This window comes from Kryptolebias marmoratus, unplaced genomic scaffold (assembly GCF_001649575.2).
Source record: "Kryptolebias marmoratus isolate JLee-2015 unplaced genomic scaffold, ASM164957v2 Scaffold30, whole genome shotgun sequence".
In the NCBI taxonomy this organism is placed as follows: Eukaryota; Metazoa; Chordata; class Actinopteri; order Cyprinodontiformes; family Rivulidae; genus Kryptolebias; species Kryptolebias marmoratus.
The window spans coordinates 1-22,035 of record NW_023665764.1 but is presented as its reverse complement, the minus strand read 5'-3'; the positions used below and the strand labels follow the sequence as shown (position 1 = coordinate 22,035).

The following is a 22,035-nucleotide window of genomic DNA, read 5'->3' as shown; positions in this document are numbered from 1 at the left end:
TTAAACGAAATAAACATTTGAAATATATGAGTTTGTATGTAATGTATGAATATAATATACAAGTTTCACTTTTTAAATGGAATTACTGAAATCAATCTACTTTTTCATGATATTCTAATTTTATGACCAGCACCTGTATATGCATGCTCACTCTCAAACCTCAAGTCAATTAAGCATCTCCAGTTAACCTCACCTGCATGGTTTTGAGCTGAGGTAACAGGAGTACTCAGAGAAAAGCCACACACAGGAATGGTTAGGGTTCACCTCAGAGATCCCAGCTGAGATTTGAACCCACAGATTTCTTGCTGTGAGGGAACAATACTAACCACTTCACAACTTTGCAGCCCGGTTTGTAATATTGATAATAAATCCTCTGTATCATTTGGTTGCACAGTGACCTGACGATGGTATAAATGAACGAAGGTGAACTGACCTTGGATCAGATTTGACCTGAAACCAGATGTTTGTGCAGCAAGCGAGCAAACAGTCAAAGTTTGCTCACCGGAAACATTCTAACACTGACACAATGTTTATTCTGCATAAAGAACCTGCCACTCGTTTGAACTGGTTTCAACTGATACAACTGGTTTGACTCGCTCATCTGATGTCAACTGGTTTCAACCAGTTTGAGTGTTTCATCTGATTTTGACTGATAAGTCTGATTTCAGCTGATTTCAGCTGATTTCAGTTGATTTCAACTGGTTTGGCTGGTTCAAGTGTTTTCACTGGTTCAACTGGTTATTCTTTTGTAAGTTATTTGACTAGTTTAACTGGTTTCACAATTTAAACAGATTTTACTAATTCAACTAGTTTCAACTGGTTTATTTGTTAAACTGGTTTCATATGGTTTCAATGTTTCAATCGTTTTAAACTGGTTTAACTGGTCCACTGGTTTTATCATTCAATTGGTTTCAGATGATTTCACTGGTCCATCTGATTTCTGTTGATTTAAAATGGTTTGAAGGGTGTCTTATGATTTTACAGGTTCAGCTGGTTTAACTAGTTAATTTTTCACTAATTGAATTGGTTTAACTGTCAGCTGTGTTCCACTGTTTTCATTTGTTCAACCGGTCCACTAATTTTATCATTTCATTGAGTTTCGCTGCTTCAGCTGTTTGACTGGTCAACTGGGTTGGTGAGTCTGGTTTCATTGCTCACTAACATCTAACTGAGACCCTGACACAGACACTGAGTCTCTCAGACCAATGACAGCAGAAACTTAGGATAATCATAAGATATTGGTTCCAGCCAATCAGCACTCATGTGCTGATTTCATCTGAGCCTTATCCATCCTGAGGAGGACAGGTGGTAGGACGAGAGGCTCCTGGAGGATATTTTTACAGGCGAGGAGGCAGTGAACGTGAGAATGGATTTTGCAGACATTCAGAGAAACATTATGAGAGGTGTTGGAAGTCTTCTGAGTCAAAGTGAAGGATCTATTTTTTGTGTGTGGGTGTCTGCTAACACGTCAGCGCTGTTAGCTGAGAGACGGCCTGCTGACCTCAACACCACCTCCTCCACAAATTGTTCCTCCATCAGAGAGCTATTCAAGGACAGTCACCCCCACAGACCTGGGATCAGCTACACACATGAGACTCAGAGTCCTGAAGGTTTAAGGACTCAATAAAAGAATAAATTAGTGAGAAGAGCCAAATGTTTTTGATGTTGTTTTTATCCACCTCTCCAGCAGTCTGTGTGAGAGGACACCTGGACAGGGCCACAGAGAGATAAGCTAGACAAACAACCATTCACCCTCTCACTCACACCTAGTGACAGTTTTACACTTACCAGTTAACCTAACATGCATGTTTTGGTCTGTGGGAGGAAACTAGAGTGCCTGGAGAAAACCCATGCATGTACAGGGAGAACATGTAAACTCCACCACAGAAATTCCAGGAAGTTGACCTGTGAGGAAACATGTCTAACAACTGTGCCATCTCTGGCAACTGTTTTATGCTGGATGTCCTTCCTTACTCAACTTGGGCTGAACCTGCAGCCTCAAATGACAAGACCATGGCACTGACCACTGAGCCACCACGGCCCCCATGGTGTGTTTAGAAAAGATCAACTCTTCTCAGGAGACAGAAATATCATGTTTCATTATGATACAAACAGTGAAAGAATTTGCAATTGATGAAACATAATTCTGAATATCGAAGAAACCACTCAGATGTTTTCAGCTTTTCCCGTGACCACCCCGGAAGTGTGACGCCTGCTGAGCCGTTAAGGTTCATCAGTTCATTAGTTCATCAGTGAGTGGATAAATACTGGTATAATATAGTTCAGTTTGTTGTAATTAATCATTCAAACTGGCCAGAAAATACTAGAGTTTAATTTTTTGGCTTCCTGAAAGATAAAAACTTTCCTCAGATTTGGATCCATAAACTCTGATGTGGGAATTACTATCAGAACTCGGCTTTGGATCACTTCAAAGGGAAGAACCACTCCAACCCTCGTTACTGTGGTGGACTGGCTTCATGCCAAAAAACAGGGCATTTTGCCAGCAGCGGTTCTATTTTGAATTTCAAAAGAAAGTCAAATGTGGAGGAGGACATCTCCACAAAGAAGGAGAGAAGAAACAGGAAGTTTTCCTACAAACAGGAAATGAACACACGCTGTCATGAAAGGTCTGAGCTGCTTACAGGCTGACAGCCTGAGATCAGAGGAAAAAATGTGTGATAGTCTGAAGCTGCTGCTGGTGTGAGAGTTTATTCTCTGAAGCTCAGTTAGCATCAGCTTAGCTTTGAGTTAGCAACGTTAGCTCTCTCCTGCCATCTTTAAGTTAATCTGCAGCGATCTGGAGGTAATCTGTTCTCACCGCTCCACATTCCAAACTCGGTCGTTATGCAGGTTGTTTTGTCGGCCATGACGGTCCTGGTGATCATCAGAATCCGAATCTGAAGAGTTTCCCTCTGATTCCTGAGATCCAGACGTCGGTTCAGGTTCATACTGGTATGGTTGTAAATCCATTACTCCTGCAAAGTCTTCCAGCATTTCTTTGTGTTCAAAAAAGGCTTCTTCTTCCATTTTCACTTGGAAACAGCCAGACAGTAGCGGCGTTCTTGGCCAGCTGTGGCACAGCGCTCGTCATGAACTCCGCCCCACAAATCACCCACTTCAGAAATTATTGACTAAAACACTAAAAACAGTTTCTTTAAGTTTTAGGTAAAAAAAAAAACAGGTCCCTGTTGTGTGAACGTGTTTGGCTAAATAACTTACATTTAGATTTGATTTCAGTTCAGCTTTAAAGGTTATCTATGTTATTTTTGTCATATGTTTTATCTCTAATGTTGTCGTCTTCTTTTGTCTCAACTGTTTTTCTGCACTGTGGATAAAAGAGGAATGTAGATACTATTCTCTGCATGTCTTCTACAAAAGCAAAATTGACAATAAAGTTTGACTTGACTTATTAAATAATTTCACCATGTTCATGTGATTCACATTGTTCCTGTAGTGATTAATGTATCTCATAGTTTTTCTTTAGTTCTGCCTTCAATGGATGTCATTTGGGTCTTTGATCAACACCTAAATACTCTGAGACAAAAGTTTGTTTTTGTTGTTGTTAAGACAAGTTAAATTAGGCTACAGGCGTCTTACTCCTAAAATGTTTTTACTGTCACTCTTATGATGATGATGATATTTATTTCTCACGTTATTTTGGCTTCAGTAGCCACTCAGTTTGTTCAGACGCCCACAGTGACAGCTGACTCACAGATGAGTAATCTGACTTCAGCAGCAGATTTCACTCTCAGGCCCCAGATTTTTCATTCCCATCAGGTTTTTCAACAAACATTTTTCTCTGTTTAGAAAATTATTTTCATCAAAATATTCCAACAGAAACACTGTAATACTCATGCTGAGCCATCATGTGGCGAGAACAATCACAATAACCACTTACACTATACTGCTAAAAGTATTCGCTCACCTCCCTTCATATCAACCTGAGTTCATCCCATTCTGAATCCACAGGGTTTAATCTGATGTTGGCCCACTCTGCTTGTAGAACAGCTTTAGATCTTCTGGGACGGTTTCGGAGAGTTTTGGCAATTTTGGATCATTCTTCCAGAAACTCATCTGTGAGATCAGACCCTGATGTTGGACAGAAGGCCTAACTCTCATTCATCCCTAAGGTGTTCTGTTGGGTTCTGGTCAGGGTTCTGTGCAGGCCGTCCCAAAACTGTTCCCCCAAGATGGGACCAGGAAATTGTCCAAAATGTAGTGGTATGCTGAAGCATGAAGAGTTCCTTTCACTGGAACTAAGAACTCCTGAAAACAACCCAACACCATGATCCTCCCTCCACCAAACTTTACAGACAAGAACTGCTCTCCTGGCAGCAGACAGAGAAGGATGATTCATCCCTCCAGAGGACATGTCTCCACTGCTCTAGAGTCCAGTGGCGGCGGTCTTTACTCCACTGCATCCGACGCTTTGGATCAGCTGTTGCCATGGAAACCCAAACCATGAAGCTCTGTCCTCTCTGTTCCTGAGCTGATCTGAAGGCCACAGGAAGTCTGAACGTTGGTGACCTCTGTGCTCCTCAGCATCCTCTGAGCCCACTCTGTGGTTTTACATGGCCGAGTTGCTGTCTTACTGCGCAGGTGGCGTCCTATCACTGCACCACGCTGGAATTCACTGAGCTCCTGAGAGCGACCCATTCTTTCACAGATGGTTGTAGAAGCAGTCTGCATGCCCTGGTGCTGCATTTTATTCATCTGTAGCCATAGGTGGGATTGGAACACCTGGATTTAGTGGTTTGGATGGTATGGGTGAATACTTTTGGCAATATATGTATATGTATTTAGGTTCTGTTTAAACTTTTGTCCACCGGCCTTCTGGTTCAGAGTCCTTATGGATCGACTTTAAGGACTTTTTAGCATCCACCATTAAGCTGGAGAAGGTTTTAATTGTTGATAACACTGCTGCTGAGCTTTTGCCCATTAATTACAGAACAGTGTTAACTTGACTAAAGATTCTCCAAAAATGGTTTAGTTTCCTGTCAGTTGTGCTGCACAACCTGATTTTACTGTGCAAGACCTTAAATTTTTTAACATTCATATGTAAATGGTAATAAGCAGCTTTCGGGATTTTACTGTCAACGACATTAATTAAAAGTAACTTAGAATTGTAAATTATTGAAAAAATGAATATTTAAATGAACAATAAAAACGTATAAACAAAATTAACAGGTTAAGGTGGGTACCCCTCACATTGATGGAATCTTTACAGTTTTCTTGTTTCAAATAAAAGCAAAACAAAAATAATCTGCTGTTTGTTTTTGTTCTTACTTGTTTCTAATTAATAAACAGTTTATTATCTGCTTATTTATGTGATTTTAAAAAGCTACAATATTATTATTATTATTTTGAATCAGAATCATTTATCATTCTTAAGGTCATGAGTGAAAAATTAAAACTGTTTCTGAACTTCTTGTCAAATGGAAAGGCTGGACCTAGAATAAATTAAAATAAAATGAGTTTTAATTAAAAAAAATTAAATATCTGCCATTATTTGATTTGAAAGGTCAAAGAGCTGCAGCTCCTCACATCATCAGGCAGTGTTTTCCACTGATTAGTAGCCTTCACTGTCAGTTACAATCTCTTCCAAATAAAGTGTCCCGTCAGAGAAGTAACAGGTGATGTCTCCATGGTCCTAAGCATCATGGGTTGTAGAAATAATATGAGGGGGAAACAAACCAGTTGTGAATCTAAAAGCAGGTCCTCCTTCCTTCCAGAGACTGTAGCCTTCTAAAGTTCTGGTTCTTATCAGACACAGCTTTGTTCTGCTCCACCAGGCTCAGGTTCTGACCAGTTGACCTCTCCAATATGGCGGCGGTGCAGGAACCGCTCTCCACACGGCCGCTAGGCGGCGCTGCAGGTCACGCGACGTTCAGTTAGCCGCACGTTTCCGGTTCCGTTTCTTTGGGTCCGATTCTGTCGGTCCTCCCGGCCCAGATGTACCGACCTCCAGTGAGACCTCTGCGGAGTCCCGGGGGTCCGCGGCCGCCTGGACGGTTCCCCTCCCCGGGTCAGGGCTGGACTCGGGGCCGGTCCCCCTACTCTCCGGGTTCTCCGAGGTTCTCGCCGGGTTCCAACAGGGGCTACGAGGACGGGTTCAGGGGTTTTGGTTTCCGGCGGCCTCAGTCCTTCAGTCCGACCGGAGCTCCGAACCTGCAGGTACCGGGTCTGTTTCCAGAACCATGAGAACTTTGGTCTCTGGGTTTTATTCAATAAGAAAATGTTCCAGGGACAGGAAACATCTGCAGAGGTAATAAAAAGGAAAATCTCATATATTAACTATGAAAGAGAGAAAAGAGACTGTAGGTTTATTAAGTTTTACATTTCTGATTCATAATAAAAAAAGGAAAGGAGAAGAAGCAAATATTTGTTGTTCTGTTGTTCTAGAATATTTTATTATTTGTTTTTCCTTTTGAGCAGCTTAGGATTTGTTCCATATTGTTCAAATTACAGTTTAATTATGATAGGTTTTTTTTATTAGTGGAAGGATGTTGGAGATGCAGCTGCCAGGACAAAGACAGAGAACAGTTAGAGAGGACATGGAGGGAGTTGGACAGAGGACACAGAAGACAGAGTTAGAGGACTCGCTGTGGAGACTCCTGAAAAGGGAACAGACGAAAGAAAAAGATTTTTATTGATTTTTCCTTTGAACAACTGCAGTGTAAAAGCGCCACATACATAAATAAATAATAATTTTGTCCTTTGGTTGGTTTAGATAAACGGTTTTTACCTCTGAAGGCTCCATCATACTCCATAAGACGTCAAGAAGTCGGTTCGTGGTCACGTGGTTCTGAGCCGTTCGTTTTCTCACACCTTTCATTGGACCAGAACTCCAGGAAGCTCCTCCCCCTTCCTGCAGCGTTAAGACGAGTTTCTTCCTGCCGGCTTCTCGGCTCTCCTGTCCTTGTTTCGGTGGAACAGCCTCCAGCTGCTTCTCAGAGGAGCAGCAGAAGCTAAATGACTCCATTAAAGCTCACCGGCTTTAACCACGCCCACAACAGCTTCTGACCAATCACACAACACTTGGCTCAAACCCGGGGGGGACGAAGCTGCGACAAGTTTCACTACGTGACTGAGAGCCGACTTCATGACTTCACATGGAGGATGGAAAGGCTTTAACCCTAAGCTTCATCCCTCTCCATATAACCTTCCATATCCACTTATCCCATTCCTAAATATTACATTTAATACTTTTGTTAGATCTGGTCTGTTCACACTGCTCCTGATCCAGTTTGGATCTGTTTTTCTGCCTGTAATCAGAATTTTTTGTGTTTCCAGTCAAGACCTTCAGACGTCAGCGTGGAGAAATATTTCAGTCCTTCGATGCTCGAGGATCCCTGGAAAACTCTGCAGCCCGTCACCGCTGCAGACGCTGCCGCCGCCAGGAGGGTCATGTGATCAACTGACAGCAGTCACATGACCCCATGATAGACAGCTGTTATTTTATAGATGTTTTTAGTTTTTGTTTTCAAACTGCAGACAGTAAATATGTTTTTTTATAATCAAAAGAAGTGACTGATGAGCTTTTAATCAGAAAAACTCAAGATGTGACCATCATTAGGGTTCCACACAGACCATTAAAAGCAGCAGTGTCCAGTCCTGGTCCTGGAGGGCCACTGTCCTGCAGGTTTCAGGTGTTTCTCTGCTCTGACTCACCTGATTGATTAACAGGCTTCTGCAGAACTTCAAGACCTGCTGAAGAGCAGAGAAACAACTAAAACATGCAGGATTGGGGCCCTCCAGGACCAGGATTGGACACTGCTGATTAAAAGGTTCCTTACAGGTCCCACACAGAGACTTTAGGGGTTTAATGAAGGTTCCACAGAAACTGTAGGTAGTTCCACAGGGTCCATACAGGACCCATAGAAACCATTGGTGATCCCACACTAATTTCACTAAGACGGTTGGAAGTTCTCCACAGGTCCCACACAAACTTTGGAGATCCTGCTGTCAAAGAAGAAGCCATAAAACTTTGTTTACGTCCCTGTTGGTAGTCCAGTGGAGGACAGATGCTTCCAATCTAAAAAAAGAGAAACTAAAAGTCTTTAAGAAAAGATTCCTAATCGAAGAACCAGAACCTGGGAGATGTTCAGTTTTTCCCAAATGGCCGCTTGTCCTGGTTCTGCTGGAGGTTTCTTCCTGTTAAAAGGAAGTTGTTCTTTTTACTAATGTGCTGCTCAGGACAACAGTCCTGAATATATATCTATTAAATACATGACTGTGAGGTCAAATGTGAATTTTACTCATAACGATAATGTCCGTGGTGTAAATCGACAAACAGTTCAAGTAAAGAACATGAATCCGTTGCAATTTGAAGAACTTACCTGTTAATGACTACCAGCCTATCCAAACCATCTTATATTCAAGTGTTTGTGGAGTTCCAGCATGGACACTGTGTACCAACTTCACCATCTAGGGAACAAAGGGTTTGATGTTTGGACATGGTCTCCTTTGACCAGTCATCTTGAAATCAATACGACTTATCCTTGACCCATGAGGTGTTTTCTGTGTTAAAAGGTTATCACTTTAGAGCTTGGTCAAGAAAATGTCCACAGACCAACAGATGGACGGATGGCGTACCAGAATACGTCCCGTCTTAGGATGGGTGGAGAAAAAAAGTCCACAAAGAAACGTTGAAAGACCTGCAGAAATTCTAGAAAACTATTAATGACTCAAGACTTTTGCACAAATTTAAGCAGCCTTTGCTGTTTTTTATATATCCAGTTCTGAGAAACAAAATAAAAAAAAACAGATTGTTGCAATCCATAAAAATACTTCTTCATTCCAGACAAGAACTGAAGCCAAAATGTTTCTGTTTATTAAATTAATTATTTAGGAACAGCAACAGGTAGTCATGGAAACAAAAAGCAGCTTAAAGCTGAACTGAAATCAAGTCTAAAAAAAAAAAAAAAAACATTCCATGTAAGTTATTTAGTCAAACACAACCACACAACATTACAGGGACCCGTTTTTTGACCTAAAACTTAAAGAAACTTTTTAGTGTTTTAGTCAATAATTTCTGAAGTGGGTGATTTGTGGGGCGGAGTTCATGACGAGCGCTGTGCCACAGCTGGCCAAGAACGCCGCTACTGTCTGGCTGTTTCCAAGTGAAAATGGAAGAAGAAGCCTTTTTTGAACACGAAGAAATGCTGGAAGACTTTGCAGGAGTAATGGATTTACAACCATACCAGTATGAACCTGAACCGACGTCTGGATCTCAGGAATCAGAGGGAAACTCTTCAGATTCGGATTCTGATGATCACCAGGACCGTCATGGCCGACAAAACAACCTGCATAACGACCGAGTTTGGAATGTGGAGCGGTGAGAACAGATTACCTCCAGATCGCTGCAGATCAACTTAAAGATGGCAGGAGAGAGCTAACGTTGCTAACTCAAAGCTAAGCTGATGCTAACTGAGCTTCAGAGAAGAAACTCTCACACCAGCAGCAGCTTCAGACTATCACACATTTTTTCCTCTGCCTGGAAGCAGCTCAGACCTTTAATGACAGCGCACCATTAATCCCAACAAACTGAACTATTTTCATCCACTCACTGATGAACTGATGAACTGCAGCGGCTCAGCAGACGGAAAATGACAAAAATATTGTATTTTTTTTATTTTTCATTTAAAATACTACATAAAACATTTTATGGCTAGATTTTCACTGATGCTGGCTTTAAAACACATTTCAGTTCAGCTTTAAGTTTTGCAAACAAACGGAAAAGTTACCAGAAGCACTGAGGCTGAAGAGAGCCGAAGCTCCCGGATCAGCTCGTTAAGACTCGTTAGCTTTCAGCTCATTACTCACCTGAAAATACGATGAGAATAAAGAGACGAAATTGAAAGACCAAGTCGACAGTCAGCTGGTTAACTGTATTTTTGTTAACACTCGTTCATCAAACCTCCAGTTTGTTACCTTTTAGCACGTTAAGTTTCACCTCGTTATGTTTCAGTTTATCAACATTTAGCTACTTTAAGGTTTTGTTCTCTGGGTTTGTCTTCAGGAACCATTCAGGTTCTAAATACTTTCCCTCTGAACGGTTCATGGTTCCTCCTCTAAGAAGCTGTGGGACTTCCATCAGAACCAATCTCTGCTCTGCAATAATTATATGAAATGTCCCTTTAAACTATATGTCGTTAACATTGAGTTTGTAAGATTCTTAAAATTCACTTTGTTATCATTTATCACATTAAGGTTCACATTCACCATTTCCATGGTAACCACAGAGCCAATCCAGTTGAAGCAGACTGAGGATGCCACACCCCCGGGATGTCACAGCAGGAAGACCGGTTACCACGGTACCTGCGAGTGCCACCATCCGGGCGGTCCGTTGTCCACCTGCTGGGCAGGGGCAGGCCTTCAGCTGAGGTGTTGCTGCTTCTTCAGAGGAATGCTATTGGTCAGCACCTACACACAGACAGAATTAAGCACTGGGATTGGCTGTAGGAAAGCTAGAGTGGTCGACTTGCTGCTTTTTGACTTCAAACACCGAACTGATGATGTCACTCACCAGGCGTAGGCGCTGTGTGTACAGTGGCTCTGGTTCCTCAGGTTTTCTGGTCGGCACAGTGACCCGCCAACGCTGCAGCTCTGAGATCATCTCTGACAAACTGAAGAGGACCGCCGGGTCAGCACGGCAACGGTTGATGAGCTCCACCAGTCGCTCCTTGTAGTGACGCCTGCTGGGACAGACAGGTGGACACACCTGAGACTGACAGCGGCTCACCTGGGATCAGACCAGACTCAAGCCGGACCCAGGCAGAGATCACAACCCTTACTGGCAACATCCTCTGTATTCAGGCGGCGCTGGTCGGCCACATGGCTCATCCCACGTCCTGCCACCATCGTCTTTCAGCTCCAACACGGAACACGCCACTGTTACGTGAAGGCAGTTGTCAGTCAAAGTGGGCGATTACAGAGTCAACCAGGTAAATCCCCAGGTGACCTGGGTCACTTGACCCATCTGACTCCAGCAGCAGAACACCTTACCTGTCTGACTGGAGTCCGCCGAGCTGCTATTGGCTGGTTCCAACCAGGAAGGAGATGCTCTATAATACTGAAACAGAACAGCATTTGTATGAAACGGCCAGCACCTGGATTCCCCTGAGCTCTCAGGTTCTGCTCACCTGCAGCAGCAGTTGCAGTCGGGTCACGCTCCAGTCCCTCAGGTGGTACAGGCAGTCTCTGGGATGGTGGGCATGAAGACCTTTGGTTCCGCACTCGGCAGAAAAGCTGCAGGCCTGAGGCATCACAATGAAACCTCTGGTCCTGATTAGGTATGAACACGATGGAATCTGTGGACCCGTGGTTCACAGGAGCAGAACTTAGACTCACCGATCCTAAAGCAAAGAGCCGACTGCAGCCGCCGCAGAACTGATGGAGACACTGCGAGCAGGTGAAGTGAAGACATCCTCCTTTAGACAGGCTGAAGACGCACCGACAGTTTGGACACTCTGAGGACAAACAGGAACCACAGAACCTCATAGAACCCTGAGAACCACAAAATCTGGTGGCAGAACCTCATTAAAACCCAGAGAACCAAGTTTCAGAATCCTCACAAACTCAATACAGAACCTCAAAAAAGAACCCACAGGACTTTATTAGAGATCCCAAAAACCTTGTTAGGTGTGTTTGTGGGTGTCAGGAGTCTTTGAGGACTCCCAGGACCTGGTTCAGACCGTTGAGGTGTATTTGTACCAATGCTGTTGTGGAGCATGGGGGAGTTGTGGTGGTTCTGCCAAATCCTGAACTGCTCACACGAGAGTCCTTGATGCTGAGGAGACCACTGCAGAGTACAGAGACGGTGGTCAGGTTCTGGTCTGGACCTCTGCAGATCTGTTTGTGTTTGTGGGTCTTACAGCTGATCTGCACTGAGAGCAGGTACTTTTCTTACAGTTGGGGCAATCCATCCTCAGCCGATCAGCTTCGTGGACCATCCCGAAGGAACACTGAAACACACAAAATACACCTACTGTCCCACACATACCCAGACCTGGACTTAGTCCTGGTCCTGGTCTCTGGAGTCTTACATGAGCACACCAGCAGAAGCTGGGCATCTCCTGCAGGGCTCGGTCTCTGAGTTTCCTCTGAAAGAGTTCGTGGATCTCAGGAGGCAGGAAGTGTCGGATCTGACACAAAGAAATTCAGTGTAACAAAACCAAATCAATTCAAACAGACAAACAGGCAAAACCTGGAAAAAAAACAAATACTTCAAATGAATGGTAGGTAGAAGCATCAGCACAGACAAGCCCAGTCTGTCTCACCTGTGTGTCCAGCAGGTTAAAGTAATCCATGGTCTCCTCCAGTGACCCCTGACCCCTGACCTCTGGTCGGTTACACTGAGGACAGGTGAGCTGGTGGACGCCTCGCTCCTTAATGGCGACGGAGAAAAATGAGATAAAACACCTCTGACACAGGAAGCAGGAGCAGTGAGTCATCGTGATGATCTGCAGGAAATACAGGCAAAGAAAAACTAACAGAGAGAACAGCCTCACCTGTGCCTGTGCTTTGATTGGTTAAATTAGACCTATGTGATCTCTGATTGGCTGGATCAGGTTGGGCATCTTACCTTGCTAAAGGACACCTGATCATGACAGATCGGACAGGTGTGTGTCAGGAACCTGAGGGCTGATGGGAAATCTTGGTTATTCTGGACTGCCTCTATGACATCATCAGGGTTGAAACTCTGCCCCTGCATAGTCATCAGAGCGTGGAAGACGGCCATCTGGTCAGGGGACAACTGAGGGGAAAACACACAGACTCAGACCACCTGAAACCACCTGACCCATCCTGAGACCACCTTAGACCACCTCGGATCATCTGAACCCTTTGCTTCCTCTGAACACAGGTTCAACGTGTTTCAGATGTGAAACCAAAAAAAGGTCCTACTTACCTTGCTGAGGTCAGGTCCAGGTGCTGGTCCTGACTGAGGACTAGAACAGTGTTGAGCTGGTTCTGATTGTCCATTCCATACAGCAGAACCAACAAGCGGGTCTCTGCTGGACCCTTTATCCAGGCTCAGAGCTCCCATCATCCTGCTGAGGGGGTCAGTGAGGGGAGCACCTGCAGGGACCAGGTGGACTGGAGCTCAGTTTTTCAAGTCCAAACAGAACCTAAAACAAAAGAATCACCTGCAGCCAGCTTACCTGTGATTAAGTGTTAAAAAGGTGTGCTGTCTCTTTAAGGGGCGGGGTTTTAAACACCTTCATGCTGATTGTAGATCATGATTTGCTCACCTGAGGGGGAGGAGCTTAGAAAAGGGTTGCTGTGGCTGTGGGAGGAGGTAGATGGCGCGCTGAAGTCGATTTCCAGCAGATCTTCCATGTAGGACGTTCTCATCCCACCTTGCTCCCATTGGCTGGCTGAAACACAGGGGGAGGAGCCTGATAAGATCCCATGCTCTTCAGGGACATCAGCGCACCTTAAAACAGGTAATGTTCAAAGATTCTGCACCTCTTCATGGACCCAGAGATCCAGCTCAGCTGACTTCTGTTTCAGCACACCTCTGGGCCCGGTTCTTCGGAATGATTTGGTTTTTAATCATAACAAAAACTACAGGATGGTTTCATTTTTTACTAGGTTAAAAAAAGTTACCTGTCAAAATTTAAATCCAACCCAATCAGAACAAGACAGGAACCAACCCAGCCTGACTACAATTCTGTCTGAAAAACCTGGATGGCTTTTAATCTCAGATCAGAGGTTCTGGTCTTTGGACCAGAGCACAAACAAACGGACTCTGGACGACATGAACTCTAATTTGGATCAGGATCCACAGAAAACCTGACGAGTTCAGAATCAGCTGGTCCTGTTTCTCCTCCAAGGAGTTTTCTCAGTTTTAGAACAGAATAGAAACATAATAGAATAAACACACAATCATCCTTTCTTTTTACCTCAGTGAGGAAATTCCAGTTTATCAGCAGCAAAGTAAAGGCAAACAGAAGCACACGAGAGACAGGAAAATGTCACACATTTAACAATAAAAAATAAGAATGAGAAACTACACAACTGACAAAAATACAGAGTGAAAAACTGGATGTTAACAGTAGTTTGTTTTGGTGTTTTTTGTTGATTTAATATTTATAACTGATTAAACTGAGTTAAAAACAGGGATGTAAACAGTCGCTTGTTTTGGTTGGACTGTCTAAGAGAGGGGTGTCCAGTCCTGGTCCTCCAGGGCCCTGGAGGGCCCTGGAGGGTCCTGGAGGGTCCTGGGGGTCCTGGAGGGCCCTGTCCTGCATGTTTCAGGTGTTTCTCTGCTTCGACTCACCTGATTGGAATGACTGAGTCATTACCAGGCTTCTGCAGAACTTGAGCAGAGAAACATTACAACATGCAGGATAGTGGCCCTATGGGACCAGGATTGGACACCCCTGGTCTAACAGAAGGAAAGAAGGAAGGATCTTTGACGCTGGTATGATGTCATTAATCAGGTGAACTGAAATGTTGAACTGTTGTTGAACTCACACTCAGATCAGTCTCCCTCCCCTCCCTCCTGTTCCAGGTGAGACAACAGAGGTTTACCTTTGACTGCAGACAGGTGAGAGGAGGCGGGGCCAGGAGAAAGGTTCTGATGGGTGGAGGAGGAGGAGACGTGGTTCTGGCTGCAGGAGAATGAAACGGCTTCATTAGTGTTTTATAATCCTCAGTTCTAACAAGATGCAGAGGAGACCTCACCTTCCAGCCACACCTGCAGGGCTTGGAGCCTGCGTGGGACATCTGACATAAAGGGGCGTGTCCTTCTGGAAGGCCCGCCTCATCTCTGACATCAGCAGTGACAGGTTGGATGCTCCCTGACAGGAAGTGACAGTACGCAATTTTTCAGTTCAGTCAGCACACCAGTGGAAGCAAACTGAGTGTGCTCAGTGGGTCTTACATGAGTCCAGTTTCTGAGTCCGTCCAGACTGACGGAGCCGGAGGCGTCCACAAAGGGACAGGACCGGTTGATCGCCATGGAGACCGATGGGCAGACAAAACAGCGTGGACGGGATACAGGGTGGGTCTCATGGAGCCAGATGCATACTGGGAAATTATACTCGCTTCCTGTAGAGACAGAACCAGAACCAGAAAGAATCTTAATAATCTGAAGCAGAACCAGAAGGAAACCTGATTAATCTGAACCAGAAGAAACCTGATTAATTTGAAACAGAACCAAAACCAGAACCAGAACCAAGTCGTGTTTCAGGCTGACCTTCAAAGAGAACAGGAAGTGTCCCGGCCAGGTAAACCAGCTTCTTCTTCTCATTGTTTGGAAAACCTGTTAGACAGATTGATCACCAGTCAGAACATCTGTGAACAACCTACCAGAACCACCTATGTCAGTGGTGTCCCTGTCCTTCTCCCTGTTCCTGTCCTTGTCCCTGTCCTTGTCCCTGGAGGACCTCCATCCTGCAGCTTTCAGGTGTTTCTCTGATCTGAATGACTGAGTGAAGAACTGCTGCTGAGGAGCAGAGAAACATCTAAAACATGCAGGATGGAGGTCCTCCAGGACCAGGACCTGGACCGTGACCGGGACCGGGACCAGGACCCACTGGTCTGTGTTAAATGATCAGGGCTTCAGTCAGAACCTGATGACTGAACTTAAAGCAGCTGAAGGTTCAGCAGAATTTCGGGTCTCATGTTTTTTATTGTCTAAAGGTCCAAAAGTCTAAGTTAGAGCGGTTCTGACCCTGGTCCGGCTGGTCCCTGATTCTCTGGACTGGGTCTATGGCTCTGGCTGCAGCAGAAACAAGGTTCTAATCAAAAACCCAACAGAACCTACTGCTCATTTATGGGTTCAGAACCGGATCAAAACCGCCTTTTATTGGACTGGACTGCTTCTGAAAGTTCTTACTGACAATAGAAATCCACGTAGAGGCGCAGGTCACAGAACCGAGCCCGAACCGTCTGAAGATCCTGCAGGGCTTCCGTGGGATACCGGTACCGGCACTGAGGAGGAGGTTCTGTTAGCAGCAGGTCCAGCTAAACAAAGTTCAAGGAAAAGAAACGTCTGACCTCCATCAGAGTCCGCAGCTCCGCTTCCGGCCCAACTTCCGCCATCTTGGTCCAGAACTCTGCATCAGAACACAACGGGTCGGGTCCGGTTCGACCGGCTCGGCTCGGCTCGGCTCAAATTCTTCTTCTTCTTCTGTTGTTTTCAGCTGCAGTACAACCAGTTTACCGCCACCTGCTGGACCGGAAGCTGGAATCGGAGACCCCCCCCCCTCTTATCTTTGTATAAAACATGAACTGTTTGGTCCTCCAAAGAGTCCCTTATCCACAATCTCCAGTTTTGAACTGAGAAAACTCCCTGAACATAAAGACACATCTTCAAACACAGAAGTCCAGTTGTTTGGTTTTAATTTTTCTTTTTTGCCATGTCCTGGATGAGAATCATACTTATTAGCTAATATCAGCCGTTAAATACACGTCTTTAACTGTATTAGCAGCTAAATATATTTGCTAGCTAACATTAACAGCTAAATCTAGGTATCATCCAGTTTTCGAAGGTAAATTTACTTCAGATCATATTAGCTTTTTGTTCTGATTTCTTTGACTGGCTTAGTCCTAAACTTCACCTTATTTCTCTGCTGTCACTCTTCTTCCTCGTCTTCTGACTGATGCTTCTAACAGTTTGATCCGTCATTATTCAGTCCTCCTTTTTCAGTCACTTCCCCTGATCCTGTAAAGAGCTTCAACCCTCAGCAGAACCACAAATGCAAACATATTTAAACTAAATTCTCACTCCTTTTAAATCAAGTAAACATATGAAAAAGAAGTCAGCAATAATTAATTGTACATTATAGATTCTTTTGTTTTCTTTGTACTGAACTTCGGTTGTCCAAGAAAATTTGTTTGTTATATTTTTCTTGCACATTTTCTTTTTATATAAAAAGTTTTCAGTGTGGATTGGTGATTTTTGTTGTGAAAGAAGTGGACTTCCTGTAACAAATGACCAGAAACAGGAAGTTCCTGAGTCTTTAGTTTCAAGTTTCAGGAGTCTCAAAATGCCATCAACTTCTTGAAGAAAAATAATTTTTATTCTTTTCATATTCAGATTAAGGTAATTTAATATTTCTGGTTCTGTTTATAACATTTTAATCAACTCATGAAGTCAAATCATCAACTGTATATTGTTTTACCTTCCAACATTTCAAATGCCAAACCTTTCAGAATCAAACTAAATATTTAAATAATCCAGGTTTTAACACTAAAATTCTTCTTTAAAATTTGATTATTTATGCTCAGTTCAAACTGAAATCTTTGCCTTCTTGTTGCTGTATTTTTATTATTAATAAAAAAATTATAAAAACTTCCAGCTGATGTGTGTCTCTGTTTTAAAGATCAGTAACTTTTATTGTGAAAGTATGTCACTTCCAGGTCACACATCCTGTGCCGGAGGTTGTTTATTGACGTGATCAACAAACAAAAAAACAAACAGCACTCATCATATAGAAAACATAAACTCAAACTGCCATCAGGCCCTGTACAGGAAGTGCATGTTGGAGTGGTCTAGTCATGTGGGTGTGGCCTCATCAGGTGGGTGTGACCTCATCAGACAGGCGTGTCCTTGGTAAATGGGTGTGACTTTGACAGGCGGGTGTAATTTTGTAAATTTGATGGTTTTTGTCAAATGGAATTAACCTTCTCAGACAGGTGTGGTGTCATCAGGTGGGTGTGGCCTCATCAGATGGGTGTGGCCCTCCATTCTTTGCCCTCAGTCAGCGCTCGTGGTTGATGAATGAACACGCTGTAGTGAACACCCTGATTTGCCGCTGCCCTGATGAAGCGGCTGTTTGCCGTCATGGTGACGGCTCTCAGAGAGTCTCCAGTGCCAAAAATCATCATTGAGCGGCGGTTGATCTTAGCGCTGGTCGTGAGGCGTAGCGTGCGCTCTGACGGCTGGTCATCCACAAGGTGGAGGCGGGCCAGCAGCTTTTGAGCACGCTCCTTCTCCCCCGGCCCGCCCAGCGTGTTCAGGATCACCTGAAAGTCGTCCACGGCAGCCTGGCAGGCGAACAGCTGCTTTCCCTCCATGAAGGCGTCGAGCTGTGGCAGAACCATCTTCCGCCGCTCCTGAGCCGCCTGCTCCGTCAGAACCGGTTCGCGGAAGGTGAGGTGGCATCGACCGTGGCTCAGGGATGACACGTACGTGATGAGTGTGGTGATGTCCAGGTTCACCCGCCGACACTCCTCCACCTGCACCTGCATGGGGAATGCCATGTGGGCCACCACAGTGCCACGGTCCACCTGGGTCAACTGTGCTGCCGCCTCCTCATTTTTATGTTCCTCCTTCTCCTCAACTTCAGCCTCATCCCGGTCGCCTTCAGCCGGCTCCTCCTCCTCCTCCTCCTCCGTCTCTACACTGCTGACTGCCACGATGTCGCCTCGAACCAACACACCCATGTCCCGGAGGCGGTCCGCCATAGGGCAGGAGACGCCATTATAGAAGGCGAAGACGACATGGGGGTGTCGGTAGTGGACGGGCTGCTGGCAGCTGGCTTGCAGGAACTCTTCGGCCTGTTTGATGATGCTCTTGTCTCCAAACTGGCCCCGCCCTTGCCAGATGTTGTGAAGCGCCTCTGCCTTCCTGCCTACCGCTTTCACCCAAGTGTGTCCCCCATTGGCCACCACATCCACCACCAGCGTGCGGCGGTGGCCAGCGGCATCCTGGTAGGTGAAGACACGTAGCAGCGCCACGACATGGTCCAGACTTTGGGCCGAGTCCACGATGGCAGTCAGGTGTGTCAGGTTGGTGCTGTGCAGGTGAGACTCTTTGACCTGGAGCTCTCCGGACTCCACCCGTCGCAGGAAGCGCAGCTCAGCACGCAGTTTGCCACAGAGCTTCTGGTGACCTTCAACCCCTGGACAGAGCTGCTCCACCCGCTGCAGCAGCACCTGGGTGGAGCTAATCCTCTGCTGCAGTGTGGCCTTCAGGGACATGTCTGATGCATCACATCAGAGGACTTCAGAGAATGCTCCTCTGACGCCTGCAGAGAGAAACAAGCCCATCAGCGTTTACCTCAGAGAACTTATTAAACCAGGACCAGGATCTGGTTCTGGTTCTGGACTGAAGTGGAACAGAAAACCTTGGCTGATTCAGAAACATTTTATTAGAGAGAAAATCAACACCATCCTTCCTGCTGTTCCTCTGATTTCCTGTCAGATGAAGCAGCTTCAGACGTGTCTCTAGAACCTGATTTGTGTTTGGACTGTTTTTGTTCTGTTGAGCTCTGAACTGTCAAAATAAAAGCTTCATCCAAACCATCAACATGTCTGCTGGATCCCATCCCAACCAGGCTGTTTAAAGAGGTGTTTCCACTAATTAAAGTCCCCATTTTGGATCTGCTCAGTCTGTCTCTGATGACTGGTTAAGTTGCTGGAATTAAACCTTTCCTTCAGAAACCTGATCTGGATTCAGGAGTTCTGGACAACTATAGACCTGAATCTGATCCACCGTTCAGCTCAAAGGTTCTTCAGATCAGCTGTGAGAACATCTGTGAGAACATCTGGACAGAAATAATCTGTTTGAGGAGTTTCAGTCAGAGTTTACAGCTCATCATATCAGAAACAGCTGCTGCAAGTTACTGATGATGTCCTCCTGTCCTCAGACTGTGTCCATACATGTCCTGTTAGACAGTGGACAGGTGTCCATACTTGTCCTTAACATGACATTTGATAACAGGAATGGCTCTAAAATGGTTTAAATTATATTTATTTGATGGCCAACACATTGGGCTGATACAGACAACACAAAATATTACAAGAAAATACAAAAAAACCTTCCACATTTTTAATATTTTAAAATAATTTAAAACACACACTGATAAAATAATTCTATCTAAACATCCTCTAATAACAAGTAGATTTGATTTTATTCTTTTCTTTGTGTTTTCTATGCTGAGAGTTTAGTTTGTTTCTGGACTTATTTTAGTCGTTTATTGCAGTTCTGCTGTTTTTCATTTGACCACCAGGTGTCGCTGCGGTGACGTGTTCCGAACGGTCCACGAGACCGAGTCATCAGTTCTAAAAGATCCGTTTCTGCCATCCCTGCTGACAGTTAAGGTTAGTTAAAGCAGGTAACCTGGAGCTAACCTGCCGTTTGAGGGGCTGTCTCGGGTGTTTCTGTGTTTTTCTGACGCGGATTTTCTCTTTTTTTACTCTAATTGCGTGTTTGATTTGTTTACCGAAAGTCTGATCCGGACCGGACTCACCTGCTTCCGGGCCCGGCTCGTTTAGTCTTTCGGAACCTTTTCCTGCTTTGACTCGGGGTTCTGAAAATACCAAAAGTTAGAAAACAAACCCTTAACGTTACTTACGTCAGCTGTGACGTCTGAACCGCTGGGAATGCTAACGCTAATGCTAGCTGAGAGCCACGGCTGTGCTCAGCTGACGGGAAATGCTACGTCACTTCCAGAAAGATTTTCAAAGTAAGTGTACTCCAAATCCATTCCTAAAATATTTTTCTTCATCCTGTTCTAAACAAGGACTAATATATATATATATATATATATATATATATATATATATGTGGTTCTAAGCTTTTCATTTGTTTTTTAAAACAACTATTTTTCTTTCAGCTGTACCCTTTTCAGGGGTCTCCACAGCAAGTCCTCCTCCATCTAAAACTGTCTTCTGTCCTCACTCCAACTACGTCCATGATCTCTATAACTGCATCCATACATATCTTTACCTGGACCCTCAATCCTTAAAGTCCTGCTCCTTTGTGACCTCTGACCTTGTAGCCTCAATGTTCCACCTGCCTCCCTCTCCTTCACACACAGGTACTCCATCTTTCTACAGCTGACTTTCATTCCTTGTCTTTCAAGGTCATACCTCCACCTCTCCAGGTTCTTCTCCACCTGTTCCCTGTTCTCCCCACAGATCCTGATGTCCTCTGCAGACATCATAGTCCACAGGGATTCCTGCCTGTCCTCATCTGTTAGTCTGTCCATCAGCAGAGCAAACAAGAAGGGGCTCAGAGCCGATCCTTGATGTGCTCCCACCTCCACACTGCAGCCATCTGTCCCTCCTACAGCACACCTCACCACTGTCCTGCTGTCCTCATCACTGTCCTGCTGTCCTCATACAGGTCCTGCTGTCCTCACACATGTCCTGTCCCAGTCTAACATCTTTCTCTGCCACTCCAGATGTCCTCACCAACACCACAGCTCCTCCCTGTCCGATGCTTTTTCTAAATCCACAGAAACACAATGAAGTTCTTTCTGAACCTCTCTGTTCTTCTCCATCAGCATCCTCAAATCAAAGATGGCGTCTGTGGAGCTCTTTCTTGATATAAAACCATCCTGCTGCTCACAAACAGTCCCCTCTTGTCTAAGTCTAGCTTCCACAGCTGTCTCCCAGATCTTCATCATCTTCATTCCCCTGTAGTTGCTCCAACTCTGAACATCAGTCTTGTTCTTAGAGATTGGCACCAACACACTTCTCCATTCCTCAGGGATCTTCTCTCTCAGATGCCATTGAATAATCTGTTTTTAATAAAACTGTAAAAAAAAAAATAGATTTATCAAATTGTGATTATTTTGTTCTGAAAATATTTCACACCTTATAAAAATCAAGAGGAATTGTTCAAATATATTTTTCCCAGTTAAAACCTGAAGCTTTTTTTTGGATTTGTTCATGACAATGTTGAGAACTAAGATCTGTTATTGGCAGTTGAGCCCAAGCTTTTTAAAACATCAAAATATTGAAAACAAAACAAAAAAAAGCCAAATTCATTTTCCACAATTACAAGTTTTTACAAAACCTATGAAGAAAAATGATAACAATAAACCCTGTTAAAAGAGAAAAGATCAACATCTCTAGAAGTTCTGATCACTTTGTTCTTTGTTCCTTTAGCTCATTTATTCTTTTCCCGTTTTTCTTATTTCATGTTTGCCTTAAACTGAACTATCGCATCATTTCTGGGAATAAAAACCTGCTGAAAGTTGGGTTTTCTTTCTGTTTGCTGCAGAGTCAATAAAATGAATCTACAGAAAATAAAACTGATCCTGAGTCGTCCTGCATCACAACCTGAAACCC

At 44.3% G+C, this 22,035-nt stretch overlaps 3 protein-coding genes and 1 long non-coding RNA gene across 12 annotated transcripts; 2 read left to right on the top strand and 2 right to left on the bottom strand.

Annotated features, from left to right (window-relative positions):
- Positions 1 to 5,903: 5,903 nt before the first annotated feature.
- LOC108250631 (M-phase specific PLK1 interacting protein) lies at positions 5,904 to 7,530 on the top strand. The gene is made up of 2 exons (XM_017440602.3): positions 5,904 to 6,174; positions 7,294 to 7,530. Exons 1-2 carry the CDS (start codon positions 5,953 to 5,955, stop codon positions 7,411 to 7,413), a joined length of 342 nt encoding a protein of 113 aa, XP_017296091.1. The 5' UTR covers positions 5,904 to 5,952; the 3' UTR covers positions 7,414 to 7,530.
- Positions 7,531 to 8,125: 595 nt separating this feature from the next.
- si:dkey-181m9.8 (E3 ubiquitin-protein ligase RNF31) lies at positions 8,126 to 16,147 on the bottom strand. Of its 8 annotated transcripts, XM_017440596.3 has the most exons (19): positions 16,009 to 16,147; positions 15,852 to 15,942; positions 15,206 to 15,271; positions 14,891 to 15,057; positions 14,692 to 14,807; positions 14,539 to 14,618; positions 13,254 to 13,379; positions 12,911 to 13,080; positions 12,587 to 12,757; positions 12,282 to 12,464; positions 12,048 to 12,146; positions 11,877 to 11,966; positions 11,716 to 11,803; positions 11,353 to 11,471; positions 11,145 to 11,258; positions 11,008 to 11,074; positions 10,797 to 10,893; positions 10,529 to 10,700; positions 8,126 to 10,425 (listed from the first exon to the last, which is right to left on the bottom strand). In XM_017440596.3, exons 1-19 carry the CDS (start codon positions 16,051 to 16,053, stop codon positions 10,378 to 10,380), a joined length of 2,109 nt encoding a protein of 702 aa, XP_017296085.1. In that variant the 5' UTR covers positions 16,054 to 16,147; the 3' UTR covers positions 8,126 to 10,377. The 8 variants fall into 8 exon arrangements, 6 of the variants coding, with proteins under 6 accessions (XP_017296085.1, XP_017296083.1, XP_017296084.1 ...); XR_003038459.2 differs by having other exon boundaries at positions 10,529 to 10,723; positions 11,877 to 12,146; XM_017440594.3 differs by having other exon boundaries at positions 11,877 to 12,146.
- A 1,166-nt stretch (positions 16,148 to 17,313) lies between these two features.
- cunh7orf25 (chromosome unknown C7orf25 homolog) lies at positions 17,314 to 20,411 on the bottom strand. 2 transcript variants are annotated; one of them, XM_017440599.3, is made up of 2 exons: positions 20,313 to 20,411; positions 17,314 to 18,983 (listed from the first exon to the last, which is right to left on the bottom strand). In XM_017440599.3, the coding sequence occupies exon 2, from the start codon at positions 18,934 to 18,936 to the stop codon at positions 17,680 to 17,682; it is 1,257 nt and encodes a 418-aa protein (XP_017296088.1). In that variant the 5' UTR covers positions 18,937 to 18,983; positions 20,313 to 20,411; the 3' UTR covers positions 17,314 to 17,679. The 2 variants fall into 2 exon arrangements, with proteins under 2 accessions (XP_017296088.1, XP_017296087.1); XM_017440598.3 differs by having other exon boundaries at positions 20,208 to 20,352.
- LOC108250628 lies at positions 20,287 to 21,512 on the top strand. The gene is made up of 2 exons (XR_005232869.1): positions 20,287 to 20,423; positions 20,574 to 21,512. It is a non-coding gene; the product is annotated as an uncharacterized LOC108250628 (long non-coding RNA).
- The last annotated feature ends 523 nt before the right edge of the window (positions 21,513 to 22,035 follow it).